The sequence below is a fragment of the Phycodurus eques genome, chromosome 12 (genome assembly GCF_024500275.1).
Source record: "Phycodurus eques isolate BA_2022a chromosome 12, UOR_Pequ_1.1, whole genome shotgun sequence".
Lineage (NCBI taxonomy): Eukaryota > Metazoa > Chordata > Actinopteri > Syngnathiformes > Syngnathidae > Phycodurus > Phycodurus eques.
Genome location: NC_084536.1, coordinates 15,293,485 through 15,318,730, shown reverse-complemented (window position 1 = coordinate 15,318,730; position 25,246 = coordinate 15,293,485). Strand labels below are relative to the sequence as shown.

Below are 25,246 nucleotides of genomic sequence, written 5' to 3'. Positions count from 1 at the left end.
GCGTGTGTGTGTGTGTGCGCGCATGCGCGTTTGAGTAAGTGTGTGTGTGTGTGTGTGTGTGTGCGCGTCTGCGTAAGTGTGTGGTGTGTGCGAGTTATCCGAGCGGCGTTGCACGCGTCTGGTGAAGGACTCTCCTCGGGAACGCGACGGGAAGTGAGAAGTCGACTTCAACTACACACACAAGGGACGGCGCTCACTTTTCTTTTTTTTTTTATGAATGTTTTGTTTGTTTGGTGGCTCGCTTTGTGGATTTATTCAACATCTTTTTATCTATCTATTCGGAGCGAGAGTATGTCCACCAGAAGAGGAGTTACGGTCAAGTTTGGAGCACTGAGGATCCTTTAAGGGGCGCGCGTCCACTTCATCTGCGTCATGGTCAGTACTAGTGGATCACTTGTTACTAGTGTGGTTGGAAAATACAGTACTTTTTGGGGGGGTTGGGATGAGGGGGGTGGGGAAAGCCCAATAATGGTGTGACCCTCCACAGGGCTGCAGCAAGGTGTTGTGGGTGCTGCTAGGGGCGGCTGTCGTCATCACGTTAATAACCGTGACGGCGGTTTACTTCAGCAGTAAGTGACCTTTCAGCATGTTTATTAATTGTTTGCAATGAAATGTGTTTTCGTATCAGTGCGGCATCTGCATGGACAACCGGTGTGACTTGAATTCTTTGTTTTTCTGCTCCGGTTTGGTGCGTTGCACTCACCCGTGATGTTTTTTTATGCATTTGGTTGTTACACTGCAGTGGTGTCCAAAGTCCATTTGCGTTCATTTTCTTAGCGATCTGACTCATAGGCTATACGGTGGTATCGTGCCTTGACTTACGAGCGTCCCAGTTTACGGGTTTTTGAAGTTTCGATTTGTTGCTTGGCTGATTTTTTTTTTTTTTTTTTTTTATTTCAAGCTGTTTATTTTCATTCCCAGTGTGAGTTTACTCTCAAACTAAACATAAAACACAGATACTTACGTTGTCTATTTAAAACAATAATAATTTGACTGTCTGCTATCTTAATGCAAACACGAGGTTAACAAATAGCATCTACAGTATGTGGCGGTGTTATACTGGCTTTAAGAAACGGATATTTGAAAAAAATATAATTAAATGTTGCCACAACACATGCACACAGATAATAGAACAATAATCACAGATATATTTTCTTTATCCTCTGCAAAAAAAAATATATATATATATTATAATATAACTACATCTTACTAAGTCACTTACTGTAGCTGTGAACCTTTGGCCCGTTGGCCAAGGCGGGTACACCAGAAGGAGCACGAGGGCTGGAATGAATTGGTGGTATTTACATTTGTTTCATTGAGAAAAAAAATATTTGAGATACAAATGTTTTGCGTTACAAGCTTGGTCACTGAATTAATTAAACTCTTATGTCAAGGTACCACTGTATATAAACATAATCAGAATCAGAATCATCTTTATTTGCCAAGTATGTCCAAAACACACAAGGAATTTGTCTCCGGTAGTTGGAGCCGCTCTAGTACGACACTTTGGGGACATAAAGACATTGACAAAAAACAATTGTGCAAAAAGATTGCTTGATGAATTGATTTTAGCGTGTTTAACAAATTAAAGTCCAAGGCTGTTATAAAGGCCCTCGCATCCTTTGATTTTCCTGTACATGGCCCTCATAAGAAAGTTTGGACACCCCAGTCTCTCTCTCTGTCTTTAAGTCATACAGCTGTGGCCCAAATAGCACCCCCATGTGACACAAAGACAACCATGCATATTTTTCTTCCTCCACCTCATTTTTTTTTTTTTTTCAGATTCAGAAAGTCCCAAAAGGCCTTTCACCCTTGAAGACTACTTCAATGACACAATTAGGTGGAGATCCTACAATCTGTATTGGATATCAGGTATTTATAGCATTTCCAAGTCGCCCTCTCTTTTTCTTACCTGTCGGAACAAATCTCTCACAAGTGTGTTGTTATTTTGCACGTGCAGATAACGAGTATCTGCACAAAACAAGAGATGGGAGCGTCTTCCTTCACAATGTGGAAACAAACAAGGAGTCACTATACTTGAGCAATTCAACCTTTGTAATATATGTATTTAAAAAACATATATTTGACACCAAACACTACTGGAATAGGATGGCCTTTTTTATATCGAGTGTCTTATTACAGGATCAAGTGGACGCCACAGACTACCTGTTGTCGGGGGATCGTAAATATGTTGCCTTTGAAAGCAATTACACAAAGGTGAGAGATCATGCATGTGCCGAATGCAAGGGTGCGCAAAGGGGGTCTCCTTATGAAAGTCCAACAAGTTGTACGTTCTTTAATCCGGCCCACCAATTTAATTTATTTATCATTATCATTTATAAATCATTATCTAATATTTATTTCATTAATGTAGCCGTTTATTAATTAAAATGTATTCTTTTTTTAGTATTGATCATTTAGCAGTGGTTATCTAACCTTTTACACCATGGACCACCTAAAGAAAATAAACTGCTCATCAAAAACGAGAGCGTTTTTATTCCTTACAAACTATCATTATTATCATTATAAGCCACTGAAATATTATGCAATTTGAACATTGGCACTGCGCTCATATAGTGCATAATAAAATAACTGTACTTAAATAATGATTCAGTTCAAATGTATTGGACATAAAAGTCAACTAACATCTATCCATCCATTGTCCGTACCACTTTCTTCCAAAAGAGGCAGGAACATAGGGTGACCTACAAGAGTGGTGGTAGAAGCACGCAGGTGGATTGCATCTTGTGCAGACGATGTAATCTGAAGGAGGTTACTGACTGTAAGGGAATGGTAGAGGAGAGTGTGGCAAGATAGCATAGGATGGTGGTGTGTAAGATGACTCCAGTTGTGGGGAGGAAGATTCAAAAGACAAAGGCAGAGCAGAGAACCATGTGGTGGAAGCCGAGAAAGGAAGAGTGTTGTGCGGCTTTTCGAGAAGAGGTGAGACAGGCTCTCGGTGGACAGGAGGGTTCCAGAAGACTGGACCACTACAGCCAAGGTGATCAGAGAGACAGGCAGGAGAGTACTTGGTGCATCTTCTGGTAGGAAAGGAGAGAAGGAGACTTGGTGATGCAACCTCAAAGTACAGGAAATCATACAAGGAAAGAGGTTAGCTCAGAAGAAGTGGTACACTGAGAGGACTGCGGAGAGGAGAAAGGAATATATGGAGATGCGACGTAGGGCAAAGGTAGAGGTGGCAAAGGCCAAGCAAGGGGAATATGATGACTCGCTTTTACACTAAAGAAGGAAAAAAAGATCTAAACAGGTTGGCCAGGCAGAGGGATAGAGATGGGAAGGATGTGCAGCAGGTCAGGGTGATTATGGATAGAGATGGAAATGCGTTGACTGGTGCCAGTCGTGTGCTGGATAGATGGTAAGAATACTTTGAGGAGTTGATGAATGAGGAAAATGAGAGGGGAGGAAGAGTAGAAGAGGCAAGTGTCGTGGACCAGGAAGTAGCAATGATTAGTAAGAGGGAAGTTAGAAAGGCATTAAAGAGGATGAAAAATGGAAAGGCATCTGGTCCCGATGACATTCCTGTGGAGGTATGGAAGCATCGAAGAGAGGCGGCTGTGAAGTTTTTGACCAACTTGTTCAACAGAATTCTAGCAGGTGAGAAGATGCCTGAGGAATGGAGGAAAAGTGTGACGGTGCCAGTTTTTAACAACAAGGGTGATGTGCAGAGCTGTGAGAACTATAGAGGAATAAAGTTGATGAGCCACACAATGAACTTATGGGAACGAGAAGTGACGGCTAGTCTTAGGACAGAAGTGAGTATTTGTGAGCAACGGTATGGTTTCATGATGAGGATGGAGCTGCCGGGAGAGTGAGCACGAGGAAGACTCAAGAGAAGGTTGATGGATGTAGTGAGGGAAGAAGACATGAGGGTAGTTGGTGTTCGAGAGGAAGATGCAGGAAATAGACTTACATGGGGAAGGATGACACGCTGTGACAACCCCTAACTGGACAAGCCGAAAGGAAAAGAAGAAGAAATTGTGCACGTGCACTTAATGCTGTGTACTCATGAAGTGTATCTCCATTTATACAGTAATCTAATAATACAATAGCAGTTTTTGTGTTTTCGATCCACCAGCAATGGAGACACTCTTACACAGCCTCATACTCCATCTATGACCGGAGCAATTTGTGAGTAGCCTTTTTTTTGTGTGTCAGGAAAGAATGCGTTTTTTTCTTTTTAATCATAATGAAGCATAACACACACTACTCACAAAAAGTAAAGGATATTCGGCTTTCACGTGACAACTGGTCAATGTTTCAGTTCGTTTTGCACAACTTGGTGTATTCTAACAAGCAGTTGAATGGGGAAATTCATGTGTTTGAGTCGTGAAGATTTCCAAGCCTTTCTGTGACTCCTCCAGTCTCTCGTCTTTCTAATTTGCTGACTTAGCGGTCGATAGAAGGTAATTAACATCACGTAATATATACTCTAATAACACATTCTGGTTCAACAAGTAATGGCAATTGCAAACAAGGCACTTGCCGTATACGTGTGTCCCTACTCACTTTGTCATTGACGTACAAAACTAAACGAAATCAATAAGGCGGCACAAACCCTACCGCAAGTCGCAACCCTTTGCTTCCAGCTGGTCACCGTGTTGTCACTGCCCATCTACACGTGAATTGGTCCGTTTGAGTAACAAATATCCACAAAATAAAATCAAGGCTTGAATCCACCTGCTCGAACCGGAGTGGCCACTTCCCTATGAGAATATCCTGTGTGAAGTCTTGCCAACACTGAGCTTATAGTGTCATCAGCAGGTTGCAACCGAGAGACTGGAAGAGTCACAGAAAGGCATATACTGGAAGTAGACGTCCTTGCAAATGTATTGGTCGATTGATGTATCAAACACCTGTTGTGCTTCTCTAAACAAGCTCAAATTAAGTTCACTTGTAAATGTTATCGTGTATTTTAGGTTCATCCTATCATTTTATGAGGAGTGTACGTACACCCCAGATGAATAGTATTTGTGATTTACTTCTTAATAACTCTATTTCATGTTTCACTGTAGGACATTTGTTCCAAATGTGAGTTTTCCAGCCGAGGTGCAGTACTTCAGCTGGGCGCCAGTGGGACACAAATATGTGAGTTTCCACCACAACCTCCTCACTTGTCCCTGTGTATTTGTGCAGCAACTTCAGCATCGCCGCCTCTGCCTTATGCTGCTGCTACCACCACGGCCCACCCAGCAGTTTGTGCGCTTGTATTCACAGCTCATGAGGCCTCTTTCATGTTAATAACGACGAGTGCGTGTTGTCGTGCAGGCTTACATATCGGACTACAATGTCTTTTTAAAAGCTGATGTCACTGCTGAAGCTGTACAAGTGACCCACAATGGGAAAAAGAATGAAATCCTGAATGGCGTGCCTGACTGGGTATATGAGGGTAAGGAACATACGCCGGTTCAGGTTTGTGTGTACGTCTCAATTGAGAAAGATGTCCAATCAATATTTGATATTATAGAAGATATAATACAGGCTGTTTTGAAATAGTCGGCACCAATGCAAAGCTTTTTAAAGGTCCCGTATTTTGGCTATTTAGACCTCCATAGAGTGACTGTCTAACATGGACTTACTATAAAAGTGTCAATTTCATCCATCCATCCATTTTCTGTATCGCTTTTCCTCATGAGGATCACAGGTGTGCTGGAGCCTATCCCAGCTCTCTTCGGGCGAGAGGTGGGGCACACCCTGAACTGGTCGCCAGCCAATTGCAGGGCACATATAAACAACCATTCGGACTCACATTCACACCTACGGGCAATTTAGAGTCTTCAATTAACCTACAATGCATGCTTCGGGGATGTGGGAGGAAACCGGAGTGGCCGGAGAAAACCCACGCAGGCACGGGGAGAACATGCAAACTCCACACAGGCGGGGCCGGGATTTGAACCCCGCTCCTCAGAACTGTGAGGCACATGTGCTAACCATTCCGTGGTGTCAATTTCATAAAAACAATTTTAAAAAAATTAAAAAACACCTTGGTTTTGTCATACAAGTGTTCAGAAAAGGCCCCTCTGACAGCTATTTCTGTTTGACCCAAGTTATTATCCACTGTCCATATCTGGCCAAGACCGCCCGCTTTCCTCAGATTGGTTGCCTCCACGTAGAAGACCCACTTGTGAGAGCACACGTTTGTTATGTTTACATCGCTGGCTCAGGAGTGGAAAAGGAAGGCGGAGACCTTTGCTAGTGATGTAGATAAGCTCGAGAAATTCGAAGGACCTGATTTCAGCCCTCACGACAGAAAAATACATCTGGATTTTAATTCATGTTTCACGTTTAGTGAGGCACTATAGAGCCAGCATTACATCCCAAATACTAGGAAAAGTTGGTTTGGCAAAATACAGGACCTTTAACATCGTTCCTTAACACAAAGATGCCACAAGATGGTGACAAAGCACTACTTTTATCTCTGTGAAGGTCCTCAACTCACTTCAACATAATTCCTGATGCAGAAGCACTAGTTTTCTATTAGACAGGGGTTTGGCCTGTCTAATAAGACGCTCCTCCCCAGACTTCAACATAGCTTCTTGGCACCAATATTCCACAAGATGGTGTCAAAGCAATACTTTTGTCTCCACGAAGCTCCTCAAGTCAATGTAACATAGGTACTTGGCACCAAGATGGCATCAAAGCACCTGTTATATTTGTTTCATTATATTAAATATGCCTAGAGGATATTTTCCTTCTTGCATTCTTCTTTCACTTTTTTGTGCCATGTCCAAACCTACTTTTCAGTTGGTGTAATTTTGTTGATCTTCTGCAAGAATCTTTTTTGACTGTCTTTGAGCGTATTCTAACACACAATATGGCTTTCCACTGTGAGGGAATGTCATTATTCACCATGGGAAAAAAGAAAATGGAAAACAACAAACTTGTTAAATTTTGAGATCATTTGAGAGAGAGTTAGCTATGTTATTAGAGTACAAAACGATGACAATGTTTATTGGAACACCCTGTATAACAACGAAAGGTAAGGCTTTTTGTTTAATCTTGGTTGTTCCTGTATGTGTGACTCTAGAGGAGGTGTTTGCATCAAATGGAGCATTGTGGTGGTCTTCAACGGCACGCTTCTTGGCCTACGCCGAGTTTAATGACACACAAGTTACCAAAGTGGAGTTTTCCTTGTACGGAGCGGAGCAGTACCCTCAAACTGTGGCCATTCCTTACCCAAAGGTGGGATTGAATGCATTCCAATGACAATATTTCAAAGTAGTACTTGCACTCACCTAAGAAATTTCATGTGAATGCTGAGAGCTACTGAGCTAAAATGCTTAAGAAAATCTACATTCCACTCTTTATTTGTTAGTGGATTTAGCCATAGTGATGTGTGTATCGCATTGCACTACGTTGCAATGTTCTCAGTTCTGTAGTTATCACATTTTATTTTGGCTATCACTTCTACAGTTTTATCACAAAAAACAAAAATGAAAAAAAGACTACTAAAATGTTAAACATGTTGCTCACATTGTAAATTGTACAACTTAGTGTAGTGGGATTCGACTTAAGAGGTTCCGCTGTAGAGTGAGGACATCAGAACAATTTGATTGGAAGCTTTATCATGTGAGATACATTCCAGACACACCTACAATAGGTGAAAACCTGTGATAGACCTTATAAAAAAATGTTTTTCATAGTTTTACCCCTCCATCACTCATTAATGACATTTAAACTTAACTTACTTTTGAACACATTGAAAATTTATTTTAATGCAAATTAAAGCCTAAAATGTATTAACATACAGTACATATTGTCACGTCTGTGTACATGCATGTCCCTTTAAGAGGCGGGGCCTGGTGGGGTGCCATTCGGCAATGGCTGAAAAGTACATTGGTGACTGTGGCTCTCCTCTTTACAACTGTTTATTACCTACCCCCAAAAAAAGTGTAAAACACAGTGAGCACACTCATGCAGAAGCTGCTGTCAGCAACACCTCTCACTCAGATATTCACACGCCTGCCCACCATGCCCCGCCTCTTAAAGGCACACAGACCCGATGGTATGTACAGTATTCTCTTTTCATTTCGTGTGTGCAATTTTTGTTTTTGTGTTCAATTACATTTGCAATTTGGTTAAAAAAGTTTTTTTTTTTTTTTTTTTTTTTTTTTAAGAAATTTAAATGCTCTGTATTTTCCTGGCATAAAATGTCATCCACTAATAATTAATCTCTTGCAGGCTGGGTCACCTCTGACTAAGGTCAAACTGTTTGTGGTTGATACTATGAATACGTCCCACCACACCCAAGTGCTCCCCCCTGCTTCTGTTGCATCTGGGTCTGTATTTTCATACCTCGATCGGTCAGCTGTTGCATCCAGTTTGGAGTGTTTCATTTCTTGTCACTTTGTGTTCAGCGATCACCTTTTGTGCTCGGTCACCTGGGTCACAGACGACCGTGTCGCGGTGCAGTGGCTCACCAGAAAGCAGAATTACGTGCTCGTGCAGATTTACGACTTTGACGGAAGCAGCTGGCAAGAAAAACAGGTCGCGTTCCCTTCACCGATGACGTGATTTGATCATGATTACATGTTTATTAAATACAGCCATTGTTCTCCTTTTTGTGTAGAAATTTGAGCAAATGAGCAAGACAGGCTGGGTTGGCTATGTGAGTCTTATTACCAGGATTGCTGTAAATATCGTGCAAACTGAACTGAAATCTTTTTTTTTTTCCTTGCAGTATGTGCCGTTGCCTCTTTTCTTTGCTGAAGATAAAATCAGTTTCTATAAAGTGCTAAGCGACACCAGTGGCTACAAACATATTCATCACATCAAAGATGTAAGTCCTTGGAGTGTTGAGTGTTACACTATGTAATGCTTTCTCGCAAAAATGTTCATCATGTGATAAGAAAATGCTATATACTGTATGATTTTCCAACAATTGAACATTCTAATTTTGTCTATGCACCACAGTCTGAAAACATGGCTGTTCCTGTTTTAAAGGATACATATACATTCAGGCTATGTACAAATCGGTGGTGACTCGAATTAGCACTCAAGTCTGCCTTAAAAAAAAAAAAAAAAACTTGAATCTGTTGAATTGCATTCAAATCACAACAAATCAAACAATAATACGTCACTTAATTTATTCTAACGAGTTGCAATGCAGGCATGATGCATTGCCTTAGAAAATAAAAAATATTTCACGTTTAGCCTTTGTTTATGGCAGACGCCATTTGGACTTACTGTGGATAGTTTCTGTGCATGTACCCATTGTAGCTCAACCGAGATCACCGCATAATGTTTAAAAACAAAACAAAATCAGATCTGCGCGGAAGGATGCGTCCGATAGCCTAGCCCAAGGAGCTGCAAGGATATTCATGGCAGTGCCACAACTGAAGCCGAAAAGGAGCCATCGCCGAGGTGGACTACGACCACAGCACAAATAATGGGAGAAAGTTCATCCAACACGTGGCAGATAGCCGGCTGGCTAGGTAGCCCTGGCTAGCAGCTGGTCTAAGGCAGTGAAAATGTATGGCACCGACAGGCACAAAACCCGGAGAGGGTTAAAGTAAGCCTTTTTAAACTAAAAACGAAAACCTTTCCAGAGGGAGACGTAACAAATTGGATTTTTCATTTGTTAGACTATTACTTCGGAATAGTACAGGGAGTAACGCTTCGATTCTGATTTGGAAGTACCGTAATTTCTCGTGTATAATGTGCATTTTTTTCCCCCAAAAAATTGTCAAAAGTCAATAGTGCGCAGTATACATGGGTATAGGGGCAAATGGAAAAAAACTTTCACATTTTATAAATGTATGCTGCCATCTAGTGGTTATGAAAAAGGTGTACACTTTCATTCCAAAATGCCACCGCCACCTAGTGGTTATAAAAAAAGGTGTAGCCTACACTTTCATTTCCAATATGACAGAGGTACGTATGACTGTATATATGTACAGTTGTGCTCATAAGTTTACATACCCGGGCAGAATTTGTGATTTTTTTATTTATTTATTTTTTTATTTTTTTTAATAAAAATGACTGATGACTGAACAACAACCATCATTAATTTCTTTATGGTTATGTTTTGTTTAATGTAAATGCTTTTCTGAAATGCTTGAGCGTTTTATTTGAATCCCATTGGGGAAAAAATTCTTCGCCTGGTCCTTTTTTTCTTTAAAGAATTGAACCCATCTTACAAATTCTACCTGGTAATCAAACATATGAGCACAACTGAGTGTTTTCTAATTTACGAAATAAAAGTAGGGCTGTGAATTTCAAAATAAGAGCAAGTAAACAAAAAAATAAGGATTACGTGTTCAAATAAAGTGCTTAACTTCAGAATAATTCTTTGAAAAAAAAAACTAACAAAATACAGATAATTTATGTTTTGGTCATACGGGTAGAAACAAAATCATGCATTGAAAAAAAATTGATTATACATATGTAGAAAGGTTTTCCCGAATTTTGAGGTCTACTTTGGTGGTGCGTATTATAAATGGGTGCACATTATACACGAGAAATTACGGTAATTCGTTACTCTCCATGCAAATAGCGAATGAGGATTTAAAAGCCAGTCCGAGCTCTAATATGCGCAGTAAATTCATGGATGTACTGACTTAACTGACTGACTGACTTGAGGCCTCTTTTGAAGGGCAAGGCGACACCTATTACCTCGGGCAAGTGGGAAGTCATTTACATATCCAAGCTGACAAAAGATGCCATGTGAGTGAGAATACCATTAAAAGTCACCTATGGAAGCTTTAAGAAGAAAAAAAAAAAAAAAAAAAAAAAAGCAGTGAAATGTGATTTCACTAACTTCTTTTCCACAGATATTTTGTGAGTAATGAGCATCAGGGGGTGCCTGTGAAGAGAAATCTTTACAGGTAAGCGATTTTCCTTAGGCTCTATCTCTTTTTTAAATTAGGCAGTAAAGTGGAACCTTATCAATGTCATTTAAATTGGTAAAAATGATCATGTATTTACTACAAATAAATTGTCCTTGTTCATCTATGTATGCCAGTGTCGTGTAGTGACAGGCAGAACAATTAATTTATTTTCCGCTGGATGGCAGAAGGTAGAATTAACCTGTGTATCCACCTGTTGCCATTCATACAACAGAATGAGTAATTAGAATAAACAGAATAAGTGATTTTTTATTTTATTTTATGTTTTTGCTTTGTGTTCCAAGCGATTAAAATCCCTGGCATGTGAGCAAGGAGAGCCACGGTCACCGATGGACTTTCAGACGTTTATGAAACAGAACAAACATTCAAACACACAAATACAAAATGAGAACACTCACAAGGAGCTGCTGTAGGTCACACTCACAACCAGAAACACTTTAATAACAGCCCAGGACAGATTTCAGTTAATGACATCACCCACTCAGCCTTACAGGAACACATCCAACACTTTTACTACAGTATGTACTAGGGATGTTCAATACCACATTTTTTCAGACCAATACCGGTCCAAGTATTAACTCTTGAGTACTCAACTGTATGCAATATTAGTTAACACAATGACAGGTCATTGTGACCAAGACCCTTTCTTTCTTTTTGATGCACATGATGAGTCGCCGATGTGTTAAACAGCTGCAGTGTAGCGCCAACTACTGGCAAGGAGGACTTACTCGTCAGTGGCTGGTATCACTAGCCTTCGTGAGTACCCAATACCTTGAAATAAGGCCAGCATCAGCCCGATACAAATACCTGGTATCGATACTCGCCCATCCCTGGTATATACAGTTATTACATTTCATAAAAACAGTTGATTTTTATGTTATTTATTTCTTTAATTATTTATTTAAATTCTCTTTTGTTTTCCTACAATACAGTGTTTTTTTACATTTCTTTTTTATAAAAACGTAACTATTTTAATGACATTTCCATACATTTCATTGGGGGGAAAAGGATTTGATATACTGTGGAACCCCTCATACACGCAGTTTAGCACCCGCAGATTCACCTATTGGTGGATTTGTGTTCTTTTGCTCAGTAAAGGTTGGGAAACACTGGCATACAGTAAAGTATTTCATTTGCACAGTCCACATATCTAACACAATAGCTTGTAAAGAAGAATTGGCGTGAGCGCCATTGCACACCTGAATAGTTGCGTGTCGCTTGTGTACCAGGGTGACAATCGCAAGCCGACCTTCCAGCCGTCAGTGCCTCACCTGCGACTTCAACAAAGACAGGTGTCAGTACAACTCAGCTTACCTCAGCACTGACGCCTCGTACTACCGCATGGACTGCTACGGTCAGTTACACACATTTGTAAAATCACCTGTGCTCCAATGGTGTGGTCTGTGAATAACAGTGTGGATAATAACAGTGTGGATTTATGACACTTTTCCCCCTGATTAATCTAATCTAAACCTGTGTTTGTATGGAACAGGACCTGGTTTTCCCATCTACACGCTCATTGACAACCGAGGCCCAGGTGCATGTATGTATACACATGCATGCACATCTACCAGCCAGAATTTCATTGTCACATCAGCCATTACAAATCGGCTGATTCACTTTGTCTCTGCTCCAAAAAATGAATTGATTCGTGTTTTGTTAGTTCAATGTCACAAATATTTATATTCATGTGCATTAAACACAAAGTTAATGAAACAAAAGTCACACGTATTGTGTGAAACTGGCTGTCAAGAAAATATGAAGCCAATATAATTTTTTTTTGTGAGTGAAAATGTCAGAGCAATAGTTTTATAAAGTATCACCTATTTGAACTTTGTATTCTTGCCACATCACCTGCAATTTCATTATATTAGACAAATACTATTGTACACTATATTCATTACCACAGGGAAATTCAATATATACAATATCCAACAAAAATTAAATACTCAAACTACTATTTGTAGGTGCTAACATTTCACTCACAAATATACTTTATATAAAATAGAAACTCAACAGCAATGCATTATAGTTAAAAAATAATAATGTTGGGTGGGCTGGATACCCACCCAAACCCATATCGATGCCCCCTCCCAGGGGGATGCCTGGGGCCATTGCCCCCTCCGATTGCACGCCACTCGAAGGCACCATTGTGTGATTTTAATGTTTTATCACCAAGCAACTCATTTCATTGTACTTATTTTGTTAGCGCTCTCCACTCTTGAAGAAAACAAAGAAATTGAAAACATTCTCACGCAATTCCAAATGCCAACAATGAAGTACGGCACCTTGAAACTTTCAGGATTTGGTAAGATTATCCCCATTTGGTGTTCAATTTAATCCATTGAATGTAAGGGAGAACATTTAATTGATATTTTTTCCAACAGATCTTTGGTATCAGATGATGTTACCCCCTAATTTTAAATCATCCAAACAGTACCCTCTTCTTATTGACGTGTAAGTGAACAAAACCGCTCAGATCACGATCAAAGAATACGTTTTGACTAACACACCATTGCAGGTATGGTGGCCCCTGTAGTCAGATGGTAGATTATCGTTTCAAGTTGAACTGGGGCACCTTCCTGGCCAGCACCTACGGGATCGTCATCGCCAGATTTGATGGAAGAGGAAGCGGTTACCAAGGTGATGAGATAATGCACGCCATCTATCGGCGTCTCGGCACATTTGAGGTGGAGGATCAGATCACGGCAGTCAGGTACAAAAGTGTGTTTTGACTTTAGAACTCAGACCAAATGCACTGCTCTTCAATGCGTTCTGTTTTCAGAAAATTCATTGATATGGGTTTTATTGACAAAGACAGGATAGCCATATGGGGCTGGGTAAGTGCAACATTGGATTACTTTATTGATTATATCTTATTACATTTTTTGGACAATTCCTCTCATTAATATTCAGTCCTATGGCGGGTACGTCACCTCGATGGCCCTGGGTGCCGGAACTGGACTTTTTAAGTGTGGAATTGCAGTTGCCCCAGTCGCCAAGTGGCAATATTATGGTGAGTGAACAAACTCTCAAACTTTGTACACCATGTACTACCTCAAAAAATACTTAGCTCTCCAAGTATCAACATCGCCACCAACTTTAGAATATACATAGTAGCGTAGTAGGCCTATGTGTTCATTAAAAAAAAAAAAAAAAAATATACTTTATTCCTAAAAAGTCCATTTAATATTAGTGCGTAACACTGCAACATTATGCACAGATTTAACTAGAGGTCCAACGATTAATCAACAAATAATTGATGACCAAATTAATCAATCAAATTGTTTTTTATAATTGAACTTAACCTAAAATTGTCCGAATACTCGGAATTTCAGCCTCGTAACAGTTAATATGAATGACTATATTTATTATTTTAAAACGCAGTAAATATTCGTAATTATATATATTATAATAATAAAGCAGACTGATTATCTTTGTGTTTAATCAAAATAACGGTTTTGAAAACATCTTTTACTTTGGAAAACAATTATCAACATTTTTGCCAATTTTCTGATCGATGCTAAAATCCGTACCCAAATTCCAAATGATCATCATAATAAACAATAGTGTTGAGATATTGCATTTTTCTGTGACCAAACCCTTCTTCTACAGTAACTTAAACAATACTTGAACAAACTATTATCCTTGTCTTCTGATTTCTGATTTCAATTTACGATAATCTCTGCTGTGGTGACATGAAAAAGCACTTGATCAACTGTTGTATTTGTTTAAAAAAATCCCATTCTTAACTTTAGCAGTTGTACTGTTTTAAATATATTACTTGATATCCAAATAATTTATGAATAAACTTCTTCCGACTTTCAAATGTGAATAAAAATTATGAACAATATCTGACCCAAGACGATTGCAGTAGCAATTTTACTTATCTTAACACTTTCACTTGCCTTCTGCTAGAGCTACTAAATATTTATACTCATTGTGACAATATCTAAATATTTATTCCAACCACTACTACATCGTTTTGGACACCATGTCAGCTTAGTTTCCACACCAGCTGAGTATTTTCTTCCATAAAAAAATTAAAAGTGAATTCTGCCAGTTGAGCTGAACTGCTGCTGGACATCTGCTGACTGGTAAAGGATGCCAGCTTATGTCTGCCACTACTTGGCAGGGCGCTGAGTTTCCATTTTAGAGAGAGCGAGAGAAAAAGAGAGCGAGTTTGTGTCTGCGTGTGTTTGTGTGTGTGTGGTACAGTATGTGTGGAAACGCCTGTTTGTGCATTGTGTAGTATTTGACTGCACCTGTTTAGCGTTAAGCTTGTGCAATCATGACTTTTGTCTTTTTCGTTTGAACTAGGGTTGGGACTTGATTAAAAAAAAAATCAAATTAATTAGAGGCTTTGTAATTGATTAATCATGGTTACTTGCATTCAGTGTTCGTCTTAAAAATCGCATAATATTTGTCTTAAACAGCAACATGGTTAAATTTAAATGGATTTTAGTGGACGACTTAATCAAATAATTGACACAGACAGGAATATTGTTAACTCTGGAGATGCATTTTAATAGCATTTCAATACAAAACAGGAGAAAAACTAATACAAAATATCCCTGGCCAACATTAATCAGACCTAAAGTTATAGTGCCATTATAGAGGTTTTTTTTTTTTTTTAAGAACAACATTGCCTTTAAATGGTTTTGGGGTGGGAGTTGAAAAGTTGGATCACATTTCGTGATCACATTACACTCCGGTGCTTCGGTGGTATAAAAACTCCTTTTGCACCAATTGCACATAACCACGCTTTTTTTAAGGCTTCAATCGGGCAGCTCTTTTCAACTGAAATATGCCTCCTATCACTGCTAGCAATGCTGTTTCAACCTATTCCTCCATTTTGGTATCTGAGGTCTGATCTGTGGGTCAGTGTAATCGGTGTACCAGGAAATGGTGCACTGACAAAGTTTCTGTGTTGTTCCGCACACAAAATGCGATATTTTTTTAAATTAATTTGTTTGTAAATGATTAATATGTTAAAGTCCCGGCCCGAGTTTGTACATATACTGTCTTAATTGATTATTGGGTTAGACCCTTACTTTCTTACCAAGACATTTTGGACAATTCTTCTTCAATTGTTTTTTTTTGGGAGCCATCATAACAAATAAGTAAACCCTTGTTGCCTATGGCTAAAACTTAATTGAAAGAAGACAACACACGGTTTGGTGACATAAGCATGAGGAGAGGCTGAGCCGGGACCCCCATTAGGCAATACTGTACAGGCAAATGCTTAGGGCGCTGTGACCTCCAAGGGGCGCCACAAACTTGGGGCAAAAAAATTACTTTCACTATAATTGCAGGTGTTTTAAAACTAGTTATTTCTCTTATCTCTTAAAATGGAAACGCTAACACAGATTCACATGTAAAGCAAACACCAATAAATATTGCTATAAATGATGTGGTAGCATTAATGATGCTTTTATTGTTTATTGTATTTACTAAAGTATGTTAATTGTTTTTAACTTTACATCAGTGTTGAAGTAAGCATATTGTCCATCTATCAAATCTCTATAGCACTTACCCTCGCTAGGGTCACGGGTGTGTTGGTGTACATTACCTTTGTAAGCGTATGGAAATCGTTGATATAGGGGGCGCCAAATTAAATCTTGCCGAGGGCGCCACATTGGGTAGAGGCGGCCCAATGTTTTTGTTGAACAGCAGTCGTGATGTTTGTCAGAAGACCTTGCGTGCTGCATTCTGCATTCTCTGTACCATCTCTCCTCATTCGTGCAAGGGAAAAACTAGAAAGACAGCTGGCCTTTCTCATTCTTTAATGTAGTAATGTTAAAAATACTGCCACAAGAATTCTGTTGGAATTCACATTTGTTGTGTTAGCATGCATGCTTGTCGTGAAGACTTCCAAGTTAACAATAATCATATGTCCTGCAGATGCTGTGTACACTGAACGCTACATGGGCACACCGACAGAGAATTCAGACTCTTATAAGGTAATGATTATGATCGCAACAGCAGACAGTTTGGCTTGTCGAACTTCGCTTGCTCAAACCAACCACGAAGAGGACGGGAAAATTCTGATGTTATTGTGGGCCAGCTAACTGGACCTGTGAGGCCAATTTGAAATCTGATCGGTTAAAGAAACGGTCCCATTGCAACCACGGTGGCGCTTTGAGATAGAAGCTTAATTTTTTTGCGTGACCACGCTCGAAACTCAAAATATGATGAAAAATAGCACTCCATACTATTATACTTTATAAAACCATACAGTTATAGCATGGTTAAATCGAATAAAAAGAACAACTTTTTATCGCACTGCCTGCCTTCTCCACTTGGGGACAGTATAAGATCCAGACATATTGTTCATTGAGGTTTTGTTTTGAATTCCACTTGGGTTCCAGGCAGTTCTGCCTGGATGCAGCAGCCAATCATATTTCATTGGGGCTTGTCCTGATAGTATTCATGATAACGTGTCACTGAGACATCAAATCATCTTCAGCTCATCAATACAGCACTATTAGTCATTTTACACAGAGGATAAAGAATATATGACTGGGGGGTGTCTTTGTTTTCTGTTTAGTTTGACAGGAAAGTTCACATGCAAGTGGCATTAAACAGCTTGAAGCGTCTTTTTTGGATGAATTGTTCACTATTGGTCAAACTGCTGCTTATTGCAGTGTGTTGAGTCGCGTTCACTGCCACCATACAGCGCTTGTCTCTTAAGTCTGAGCTTGCGAGTCAAAGCAAAATCTCAAACAACCTGTAAGTGGAGTCACTTGTACCTCAAGGCACCACTGTAGTTTGTTACATTGGCCAGCACTACGACTAGAATACTACTACTCAGTATTCTAAACGCCCTGGGCAGATTAGACTGATATAAATTGATGGGGCAAAACATCTAACATACATGTTAATGTACTGGGAGCAGTGCAGTCAAGAGAAACGCTATGACATGAAGAGAATAGACTGTTGGGATTCAATTAATACAATTTCATGGAACAAATATTAGAATCAAGGTTGTAAATGATAAGTTATTTTTTTCTTTTCGGTTTCGGCAGCAGAGACTGACTGCTCACTACTGCTGTAGTAGTTTTTATTGGTCTTTTTATCCATGTTTTTAACAGAATTCCACAGTAACAGCCAGAGCAAAGAACTTCAAGGGTATAAAGTATCTGCTGGTCCACGGCACAGCAGACGGTGAGTTAATCTGATCTTGTTTTCTTGTTCGCCGGTACAACGCTTTCTGCACAAATGGACTCTTGTTTGTCGGGACGGAAAATGGACAAGCAAATAACGTCAGCATCCATGTGTTTCCCGTAGACAATGTCCACTTCCAGCAGGCAGCGCAGATCTCCAAAGCTCTGGTGGAAGAGCAGGTGGACTTCGAGGCCATGGTAAATATTGGCTCGCGGGGAAGTGGTGGGGTAATATTGACCTCGATGGTGTTTGATTTAATGAATGAATGGAAATGGATGGAAAGTGGTGAAACGTGTCCTTTTCTGGTGGTTGGAAATGTCAAAATGTGTTGATTTTTCAAATTTCTTCTTGATTTGTTCTTTCAGTGGTACACAGACAAGGACCATTCTCTCACAGGTTCCGCCTTCCACCATACATACACCCTCATGAGTCACTTCCTACAGAAATGTCTTGTTAAATCCAAATAAATGTGAGAAAAATGCATTTATTTTGAACATTCTTACTGATGATGTATTGTAAGTGTTTGGTTGAATTGTGTACATTTCCTAGATCTTTTCTTACAGGCAATTTTTGTCAGGCAAAATAAGCATTGATGTTTTACATTGACTATTTTTAAATAAACTTAAGACACTCAAAGTGATTGTGTATGAGTTATTAATGTGACTATCATAAGGCTATGGTTCACTGCAAATGAATTGATCATTTTAGCATGAATATTTGTTGGCCGTAAAACAAATGTGTGCATCACAAGCTATATCTGAATCAATGTAAAACATTTTTTTAAATAACTCTGAAAAAGTCAATATAGCAGAAGTTTAAATTGAAATGTCGCGTGGATTTAAGTGTGACTGTAGCATAATCAACGCACTAAAAATTATTACTATCTAGTTTTTTTACAGTCAATCCAGAAATCCATCTATATAGCGATATGGCAGAGGCTCAAATTCATCCTGATTATCAGAGGGGAGAGGGGGAGTGCAAACTCCAACCACAATAATAAACCCATAATTAAGTGTTATAATCAGAGGTCGGTACAGTCGCCAAAAAGTACAGTTATTTTACAATAATATGATTCAAGTGAAAGTAAAAAATATTCTTACTTAAATAGATTCTGTATTTTGAGGACTAAGTTTTCAGTGGAAAAGAAAAATTCACGTATTGATTAACTGGTGAGTAAAATCGGATTTATTTTTTCCAAATAGCGCATGAATGTCAAACAGGCAAAATGTAAAATGGGAATATGCTAATTCAAACATTGCACAACAATATCACATTAAAATAGTGCTGTTAAGTGATTAAAATTGTTAATCGAGTTAATCGTGGGTCTTCTGTGTGATTAACTTGCCAGAGTCGCACTGTGTCAGTATATAGCTTGATGACTGCGCCTGGATTTCCTAAAGTGTTGTTAACATCTTTGCTAATCTTAGCAAAAGTATGCTGCCCGAATGCGGTACTTTAGACTGACTGTCCTTCGATGTAATGACAGTTCATCGCAGTAATATGTACACACAACTTTGCTTTCATCCACACTTCCATAAGGCATCTTATTAAAACGGAATTTAAAGCAGACCCGGGTCATTTTCCTCACTCATTACTGCTAGCTGGCTGAATGGCCAAAAAATGCAGAGGAAACTCCACCCTGTGGTGTCCTAGCAAATACCAGCCGTAGCAACACCCCCGACTTGGAGGTGAACCGCAGCACACTTTCAAAACAGCGCGTGTGGGTTGCGCTCGAGCATAAAGGCAAATTGCGTGCGGGATAGCCGCAGTGACGTCTGCGTGGTCGCCGTCCCCGCGAGTATAAAGAAGCCTTTTGTCTTTGTGTCTTTGTTTTTCCAGATTAATCATGGACCTTAACGCTGTAATTTTGACAGACCTACTTTAAAACACAATCTTTTTTTTTTTTTTTTTTTTTTTTAAATGAGGCACATTCAGCCACAATGAATTGATTTAAATTAACTTGTGTTTTATTTATACATGTGCAACAGCACAATAGGCTCACCAGGGAGAGATTTTTGATAATATAATTTGATAATATTGAACTTCAATAAATTGAGTCCCCTAAGAATGATCAGGATTATCTATTCCAATACGCAAAAACTATTTGATTTCAACATATTTATCTTCAGTGTTATGCATATATTGTGAAAAGCTTTTCTACTGGCTTCTTTTTGAATGTGAACAACCCTTTCTACGGTGAGAAACTCCAACAGGTCTGCTCAGGCTGGATGAACTGCGATTTGCATTTATGTGCTGTGGTTGACCTGCTGGTTTTATTCCTCAGAGCATTACATTTTGCTAACGCAGACCTAGACAGCCTTTTGTATGTTTCTCAGGTTCCAAGTGTCGTTCTTGTAGGCTGAAATGTTGACCTTTCAGGCAAATCCCAGACATTCCGCTGAGACCACAACCAGGGCCACGACCCGCAGCACCTCAAGACGAAAATACAAAAGACCAGTGCAACAAATACGACACTGGCTGATCTAATGAGCAAAAATGTTGCTTAAAAGTAAGAGTAGTAATTGAGGATGTCAGCTCCAGAGGTGAGTAGAGTAGCCAACTATTGCACTTAAATAAGAGTACTCTTACTTGACAAAAATGTGACTCGAGTAAAAGTAAAAAGTAGTCCTCCAAAAAATTACGTAAGTGTAAAAAGTGCACAGTGAAATAATGACTCAAGTACTCAGTAAATAGTGAGTAACTTCAGATTTTTTTTTTAACCACAGAATGAACATCAATGAAAAAAAAAATTACAAAATAAAATGTGAATCTGCAAATTCTGATTTTGCTGTGTGTGCGTATGCAATTTACTGCAGGTCTTTTCTCAAGTCATAAGTGAGCTGAAATATCCACGTTGGGGCAGACAGTGCCAGTAAAATACTAACATGCATGAAATCTGTTGTTTTTGTTCATCAAAATGTAAACGAGTCGCGCGCAGTTGCCTTCATCGTGACGACGACCTTCCCAACTTGGCCACCATGTAGGCACGACGATCAGCGGGTCTGACTTATCTAGTGTTAATACCTATGCCCATGAAGCCCAATAGAAGACGTTGGTGTGAGGTCATGGGACTTTCGTGTGTCGTTTGAATGGTGAAGTAGACTTAAACGTTACTTGCGCTTGAATGGGATTAGCGCAAACAGCACCCAACGCGGAAATCGAAGTCTCGCGCACCAAGTAGTTGATAAATAAGCAATAATTGATCAATAAAAGTAGCGAGGGACATTTAGATCATTGTAACGGAGTAAAAGTATCGTTACTTCTTAACAGCAGAAGCGACGGAAGGGTTTTTTTCTGGTCTCGTCAACTCCTGTGATTTATCCAAAGCGCAGGTCACGAGCGCACAGGCGGAACCTCAGGCCAATGCGCTCCCATATTACTCTCGCGGAGTAACAGTCACAATTACGTGTGTGTGGATGGTGGATGCGTAGAATGGGTCTAGCTGCCGGCGTTCAATGTTTTTTTCAGCGCCCCCCCCCCCAGGAAAAACTAAGCGGATCTATACGATTCACGTAAATGGCCTATTTTGATTTTTGAAATGTAGCTCGTTACTACCCGCATCTGATCATAACTGAACATTCCCATCATTGTAATTCATTTTTGATACAGCCAATAAGGTGACGAGTTTGAGGTCCACATAAATGGCTGAGCAATTAAAGTGATTGTACGTGCAACGACTGGAGCCTTTTACTGACCACATGTCACTCCCGTGGTGTTTGTTGGAGTCAAATAGATTCAATGAGACAGAAGCTGATTAATGGACCAAGCGTGAACAGGAGGATGTTGAGGTTCCAGTGACGGAGGAGTCACCTGGGAGAGTGCGCCTGCTCTCCACTATATAAGACTGAGCGCGCCAAGAATCAGCCATGAAACACATCAGGACACCACACGAAGAAGAAGAAGGAGAAGAAGGGCCCCTATCCACGTAACTACCCCATCAGACATAAAGGCCACTGGTGAGAGTTTTTGCTACACATTCAGATCAGATATGATATGTAGGCTTTGATTTTTTTGTCTTTTTTTAACCTCTGACTTTCCTTGCTCCAGAAACGTAAAGGATGGAACACACACACTCTCTGGCTGGACTCCTGCTCCTCATCATCATCCAAAGCAGCTGGCAGGTGCCTAACCACGACACGAACTCAATGTAAGGACAACGCGTAGTGCTTTACAGGATATTCACTTTTCATTTGAACAGTTTTTACATTTTAAATGTATATTTTCAAAATTATGATTTCATTATTTTAATCTACTAATTTTGACTATAACCAATATTTATTATTATAATGCAAGATAGATAATAATAAATACTAATAAGTATCATAAAAAATTACATCATGTATATATAATATGCTTAAAATGAATACAAGTTAATTTTTTTTTACTTAACCTTTTTAAAATTTGTAAACAATTATGTATTTTACAACAATCAATACAATATCCTGTACTATACTACATTATAGTATACAAGTATATTCTCCTTTTTGCCATGCTGTCATTGAAATATAACTTTTTCTTCATCAATATTTGACTTGATTCTACTGCCGAGAACCCATCCATCCATCCATTTTCTGAGCCGCTTCTCCTCACTAGGGGCCCGTCCGAGCTGTCATCGGGCAGGAGGCGGGGTACACCCTGAACTGGTTGCCAGCCAATCGCAGGGCACATACGAACAAACAAGCATTCACACTCACAGTCACACCTACGGGCAATTTAGAGTTGTCAATTAATGCATGTTTTTGGGATGTGGGAGGAAACCTCCACACAGACGGGGCCCCAGGGATTGAACCCGGGTCCTCAGAACTGTGAGGCTGACGCTCTAACCAGTCAACCACCGTGCCACCACTGCCGAGAGCCTTTATACCTTAATCAACTTATTTTGTTTTTTTAGAGAGAGACAGAGAGAGTGCGAGAGAGAGAGAGAGAGAGAGAGAGAGAGAGAGAGAGAGAGAGAGAGAGAGAGAGAGAGAGAGAGAGAGAGAGAGAGAGAGAGAGAGAGAGAGAGAGAGACAGAGACAGAGACACACGCACGCACGCACGCACGCACGCACACGGTGGACGACTGGTTAGAGCATCAGCCTCACAGTTCTAAGGACCCGGGTTCAATCCCTAGCCCCGCCTGTGTGGAGTTTGCATGTTCTCCCCGTGCCTGCGTGGGTTTTCTCCAGGCACTCCGGTTTCCTCCCACATCCCAAAAACATGCATTCATTGGAGACTCTAAATTGCCCGTAGGCATAACTGTGAGTGCAAATGGTTATTTGTTTCTATGTGCCCTGCGATTGGCTGGCAACCAGTACAGGGTGTACCCCGCCTCCTGCCCGATGACAGCTGGGATAGGCTCCAGCACCCCCGCGACCCTGGTGAGGAGAAGCGGCTCAGAAAATGGGTGGATGGGATATATTATATACATATATATATATATCATTTCAATTGTTATGCTTCAAACTCACGAGTCAAAAGATGCATAGTTAAAGTTAATATAATACATCAAATCTACCTCACAAATATTATTGAAATATAGCACCTAACTCTTCCTTTTAAGTATTTTTCTTAATTCACTGGCTGAAAGAAATCATATGATTGCACTGCCTAAATCTTTTATGGGTGACAATAATTAACTTACTTTTGTTTTTTTATGGTTTTCTGTTTGTTTTTCAATGTAAATGTATCAAACTCATTTAATAGATGCACAGTTAAGAAAATTAACAAAATATCTGCGCAAAATACCACCCCTCGAACTATGCAATTTATGACATCATCTTTTGTTGTTTGATCATTTGTTTTAGCTCTTGTGGACTTCAAATGTCACAAAAATCAAAGACAGTAGACGTTGTAGGTCTATTGCCATGTTTTTTTTTTTATTGAACAATTTAGTAGGATTGCATACAAATTGTGATTCATTGTAGAAAACACATGGGTTCATTGAAACATTTTTAGAATAAATGAATGGTCTCTCATATTCATGTCAAATTCTACCTTGTAGGAGTCATTTCTTTTTTCTTTTTTTTTGCCCGACAGCCTACTAAATTGCGGTGAAAGCATTGCACAGCACTCAAATCAACTTCATTTCAGTTAAAATAAAGGAGTTACCTGGCCTTTCATCTGCATTTTCCCCAGGCTTTTAAGTGACGACTCCGTTTCGAGTGAACCTCTCGAGCTGTCGAACATGAAAAGACATTCAGAGGGAACGTTTTCCAACGACTACAGCAAATACTTGGAAACGAGAAGAGCTCAAGACTTTGTCCAGTGGCTCAAGAACTCGAAAAGAAACGGGTGAGCGTCCCTTTTCCACTTGTGTGACACCAGTCGTATGTTCATATGAGTGCAATGTAGAAGACAACAAGTTTGTGACATTTACATGAGCGTAAATCCGGTTGCGCATTCTCTTGGTCACGTGAGTCTTCACGTGATCAGGGTGAGTTCACGTGTCAACGTTTCAGACTGGAAATTTTAAAAGTGCACGTGGTGATCCACAAAGAAACTTTCCCACTTGTTGCTTGGCAGAATTTGGCAGTAAATGTTACTTATATGGCACTTTTCACAGAGAGGGCTCAAAGTGCTTCAGGTTGTTATAGAATACAGAATCACAACAGTATACTGTTAATGCAAGAAAAAAAACACAAATCAAGACAATATAAAGAAAAGAATCCATTGTTACTGGAATGACTGCCGAAGCAATTCCTTTTTTTAATTGATTTTTAAAAATATCCATTGAAGACGCAGCTTTTTTTGCTCAAAAGCCTAAAGGAAGTGCATTCCACAATTTGGGGGCAGAAAAGAAAGAAAAATGTGGTTGGTAAATGTGGTAAGGCCTTGCACCACTGTGAACCGGGCATCTGACGTCAGGTCAAACAGTCATATGTCTAATTTTAATTTTAAGTGAATGGAAGCGCAGTTGAGTGACTGTGTCGTCATGTTTTCCTAGAAGTGTAATTCGGCGCCACGCAGACGGCACCTACACCAGCGACATGAGCTCCTACCTGCAGGACCAGGCAGCCAAGGAGTTTGTGAGCTGGCTCAAAGGCAGACGACAGTAGACGTGGACGCGCGACCTCCCCCCGTCATCACTCCGCGCCCCTACAACTGACTGTGCAATCATTAAATGTTTCACAAAGTGTACCATCCTTTTCCCTTGGTCTTCTTATCATCATCATCATCATGATCATCATTATGTTAAGATCAGGTGCTTCAGTAAGGAGTGAACCCTGTGAATG

At 39.8% G+C, this 25,246-nt stretch overlaps 2 protein-coding genes across 2 annotated transcripts; both read left to right on the top strand.

Annotated features, from left to right (window-relative positions):
- Nucleotides 1-99: 99 nt before the first annotated feature.
- Nucleotides 100-18,658, top strand: fap (fibroblast activation protein, alpha). The gene is made up of 26 exons (XM_061692446.1): nucleotides 100-375; nucleotides 488-569; nucleotides 1,783-1,872; nucleotides 1,961-2,055; nucleotides 2,143-2,217; nucleotides 4,097-4,149; nucleotides 5,034-5,106; nucleotides 5,287-5,407; nucleotides 7,046-7,200; nucleotides 8,200-8,297; nucleotides 8,376-8,505; nucleotides 8,588-8,626; nucleotides 8,699-8,797; nucleotides 10,613-10,683; nucleotides 10,791-10,844; nucleotides 12,095-12,219; nucleotides 12,358-12,408; nucleotides 13,075-13,173; nucleotides 13,253-13,322; nucleotides 13,387-13,581; nucleotides 13,651-13,705; nucleotides 13,782-13,881; nucleotides 16,770-16,828; nucleotides 17,960-18,032; nucleotides 18,156-18,229; nucleotides 18,398-18,658. Exons 1-26 carry the CDS (start codon nucleotides 373-375, stop codon nucleotides 18,497-18,499), a joined length of 2,241 nt encoding a protein of 746 aa, XP_061548430.1. The 5' UTR covers nucleotides 100-372; the 3' UTR covers nucleotides 18,500-18,658.
- A 3,253-nt stretch (nucleotides 18,659-21,911) lies between these two features.
- gcgb (glucagon b) lies at nucleotides 21,912-25,164 on the top strand. Its single transcript, XM_061691204.1, has 4 exons — nucleotides 21,912-21,988; nucleotides 22,080-22,179; nucleotides 24,150-24,305; nucleotides 24,958-25,164. The coding sequence occupies exons 2-4, from the start codon at nucleotides 22,091-22,093 to the stop codon at nucleotides 25,067-25,069; spliced, it is 357 nt and encodes a 118-aa protein (XP_061547188.1). The 5' UTR covers nucleotides 21,912-21,988; nucleotides 22,080-22,090; the 3' UTR covers nucleotides 25,070-25,164.
- Nucleotides 25,165-25,246: the final 82 nt, after the last annotated feature.

What these genes read in the sequence shown, in the direction of transcription:
- gcgb (XM_061691204.1), top strand. Translation starts at nt 22,091, where the DNA reads ATGGAACACACACACTCTCTGGCTGGACTCCTGCTCCTCATCATCATC. An exon ending in AACCACGACACGAACTCAAT is followed by an intron (nt 22,180 to 24,149) that starts GTAAGGACAACG and finishes CATTTTCCCCAG; the next exon opens with GCTTTTAAGTGACGACTCCG. An exon ending in AAGAACTCGAAAAGAAACGG is followed by an intron (nt 24,306 to 24,957) that starts GTGAGCGTCCCT and finishes ATGTTTTCCTAG; the next exon opens with AAGTGTAATTCGGCGCCACG.
- fap (XM_061692446.1), top strand. An exon ending in ACTTGAGCAATTCAACCTTT is followed by an intron (nt 2,056 to 2,142) that starts GTAATATATGTA and finishes GTCTTATTACAG; the next exon opens with GATCAAGTGGACGCCACAGA. An exon ending in GGTCCACGGCACAGCAGACG is followed by an intron (nt 18,033 to 18,155) that starts GTGAGTTAATCT and finishes TGTTTCCCGTAG; the next exon opens with ACAATGTCCACTTCCAGCAG.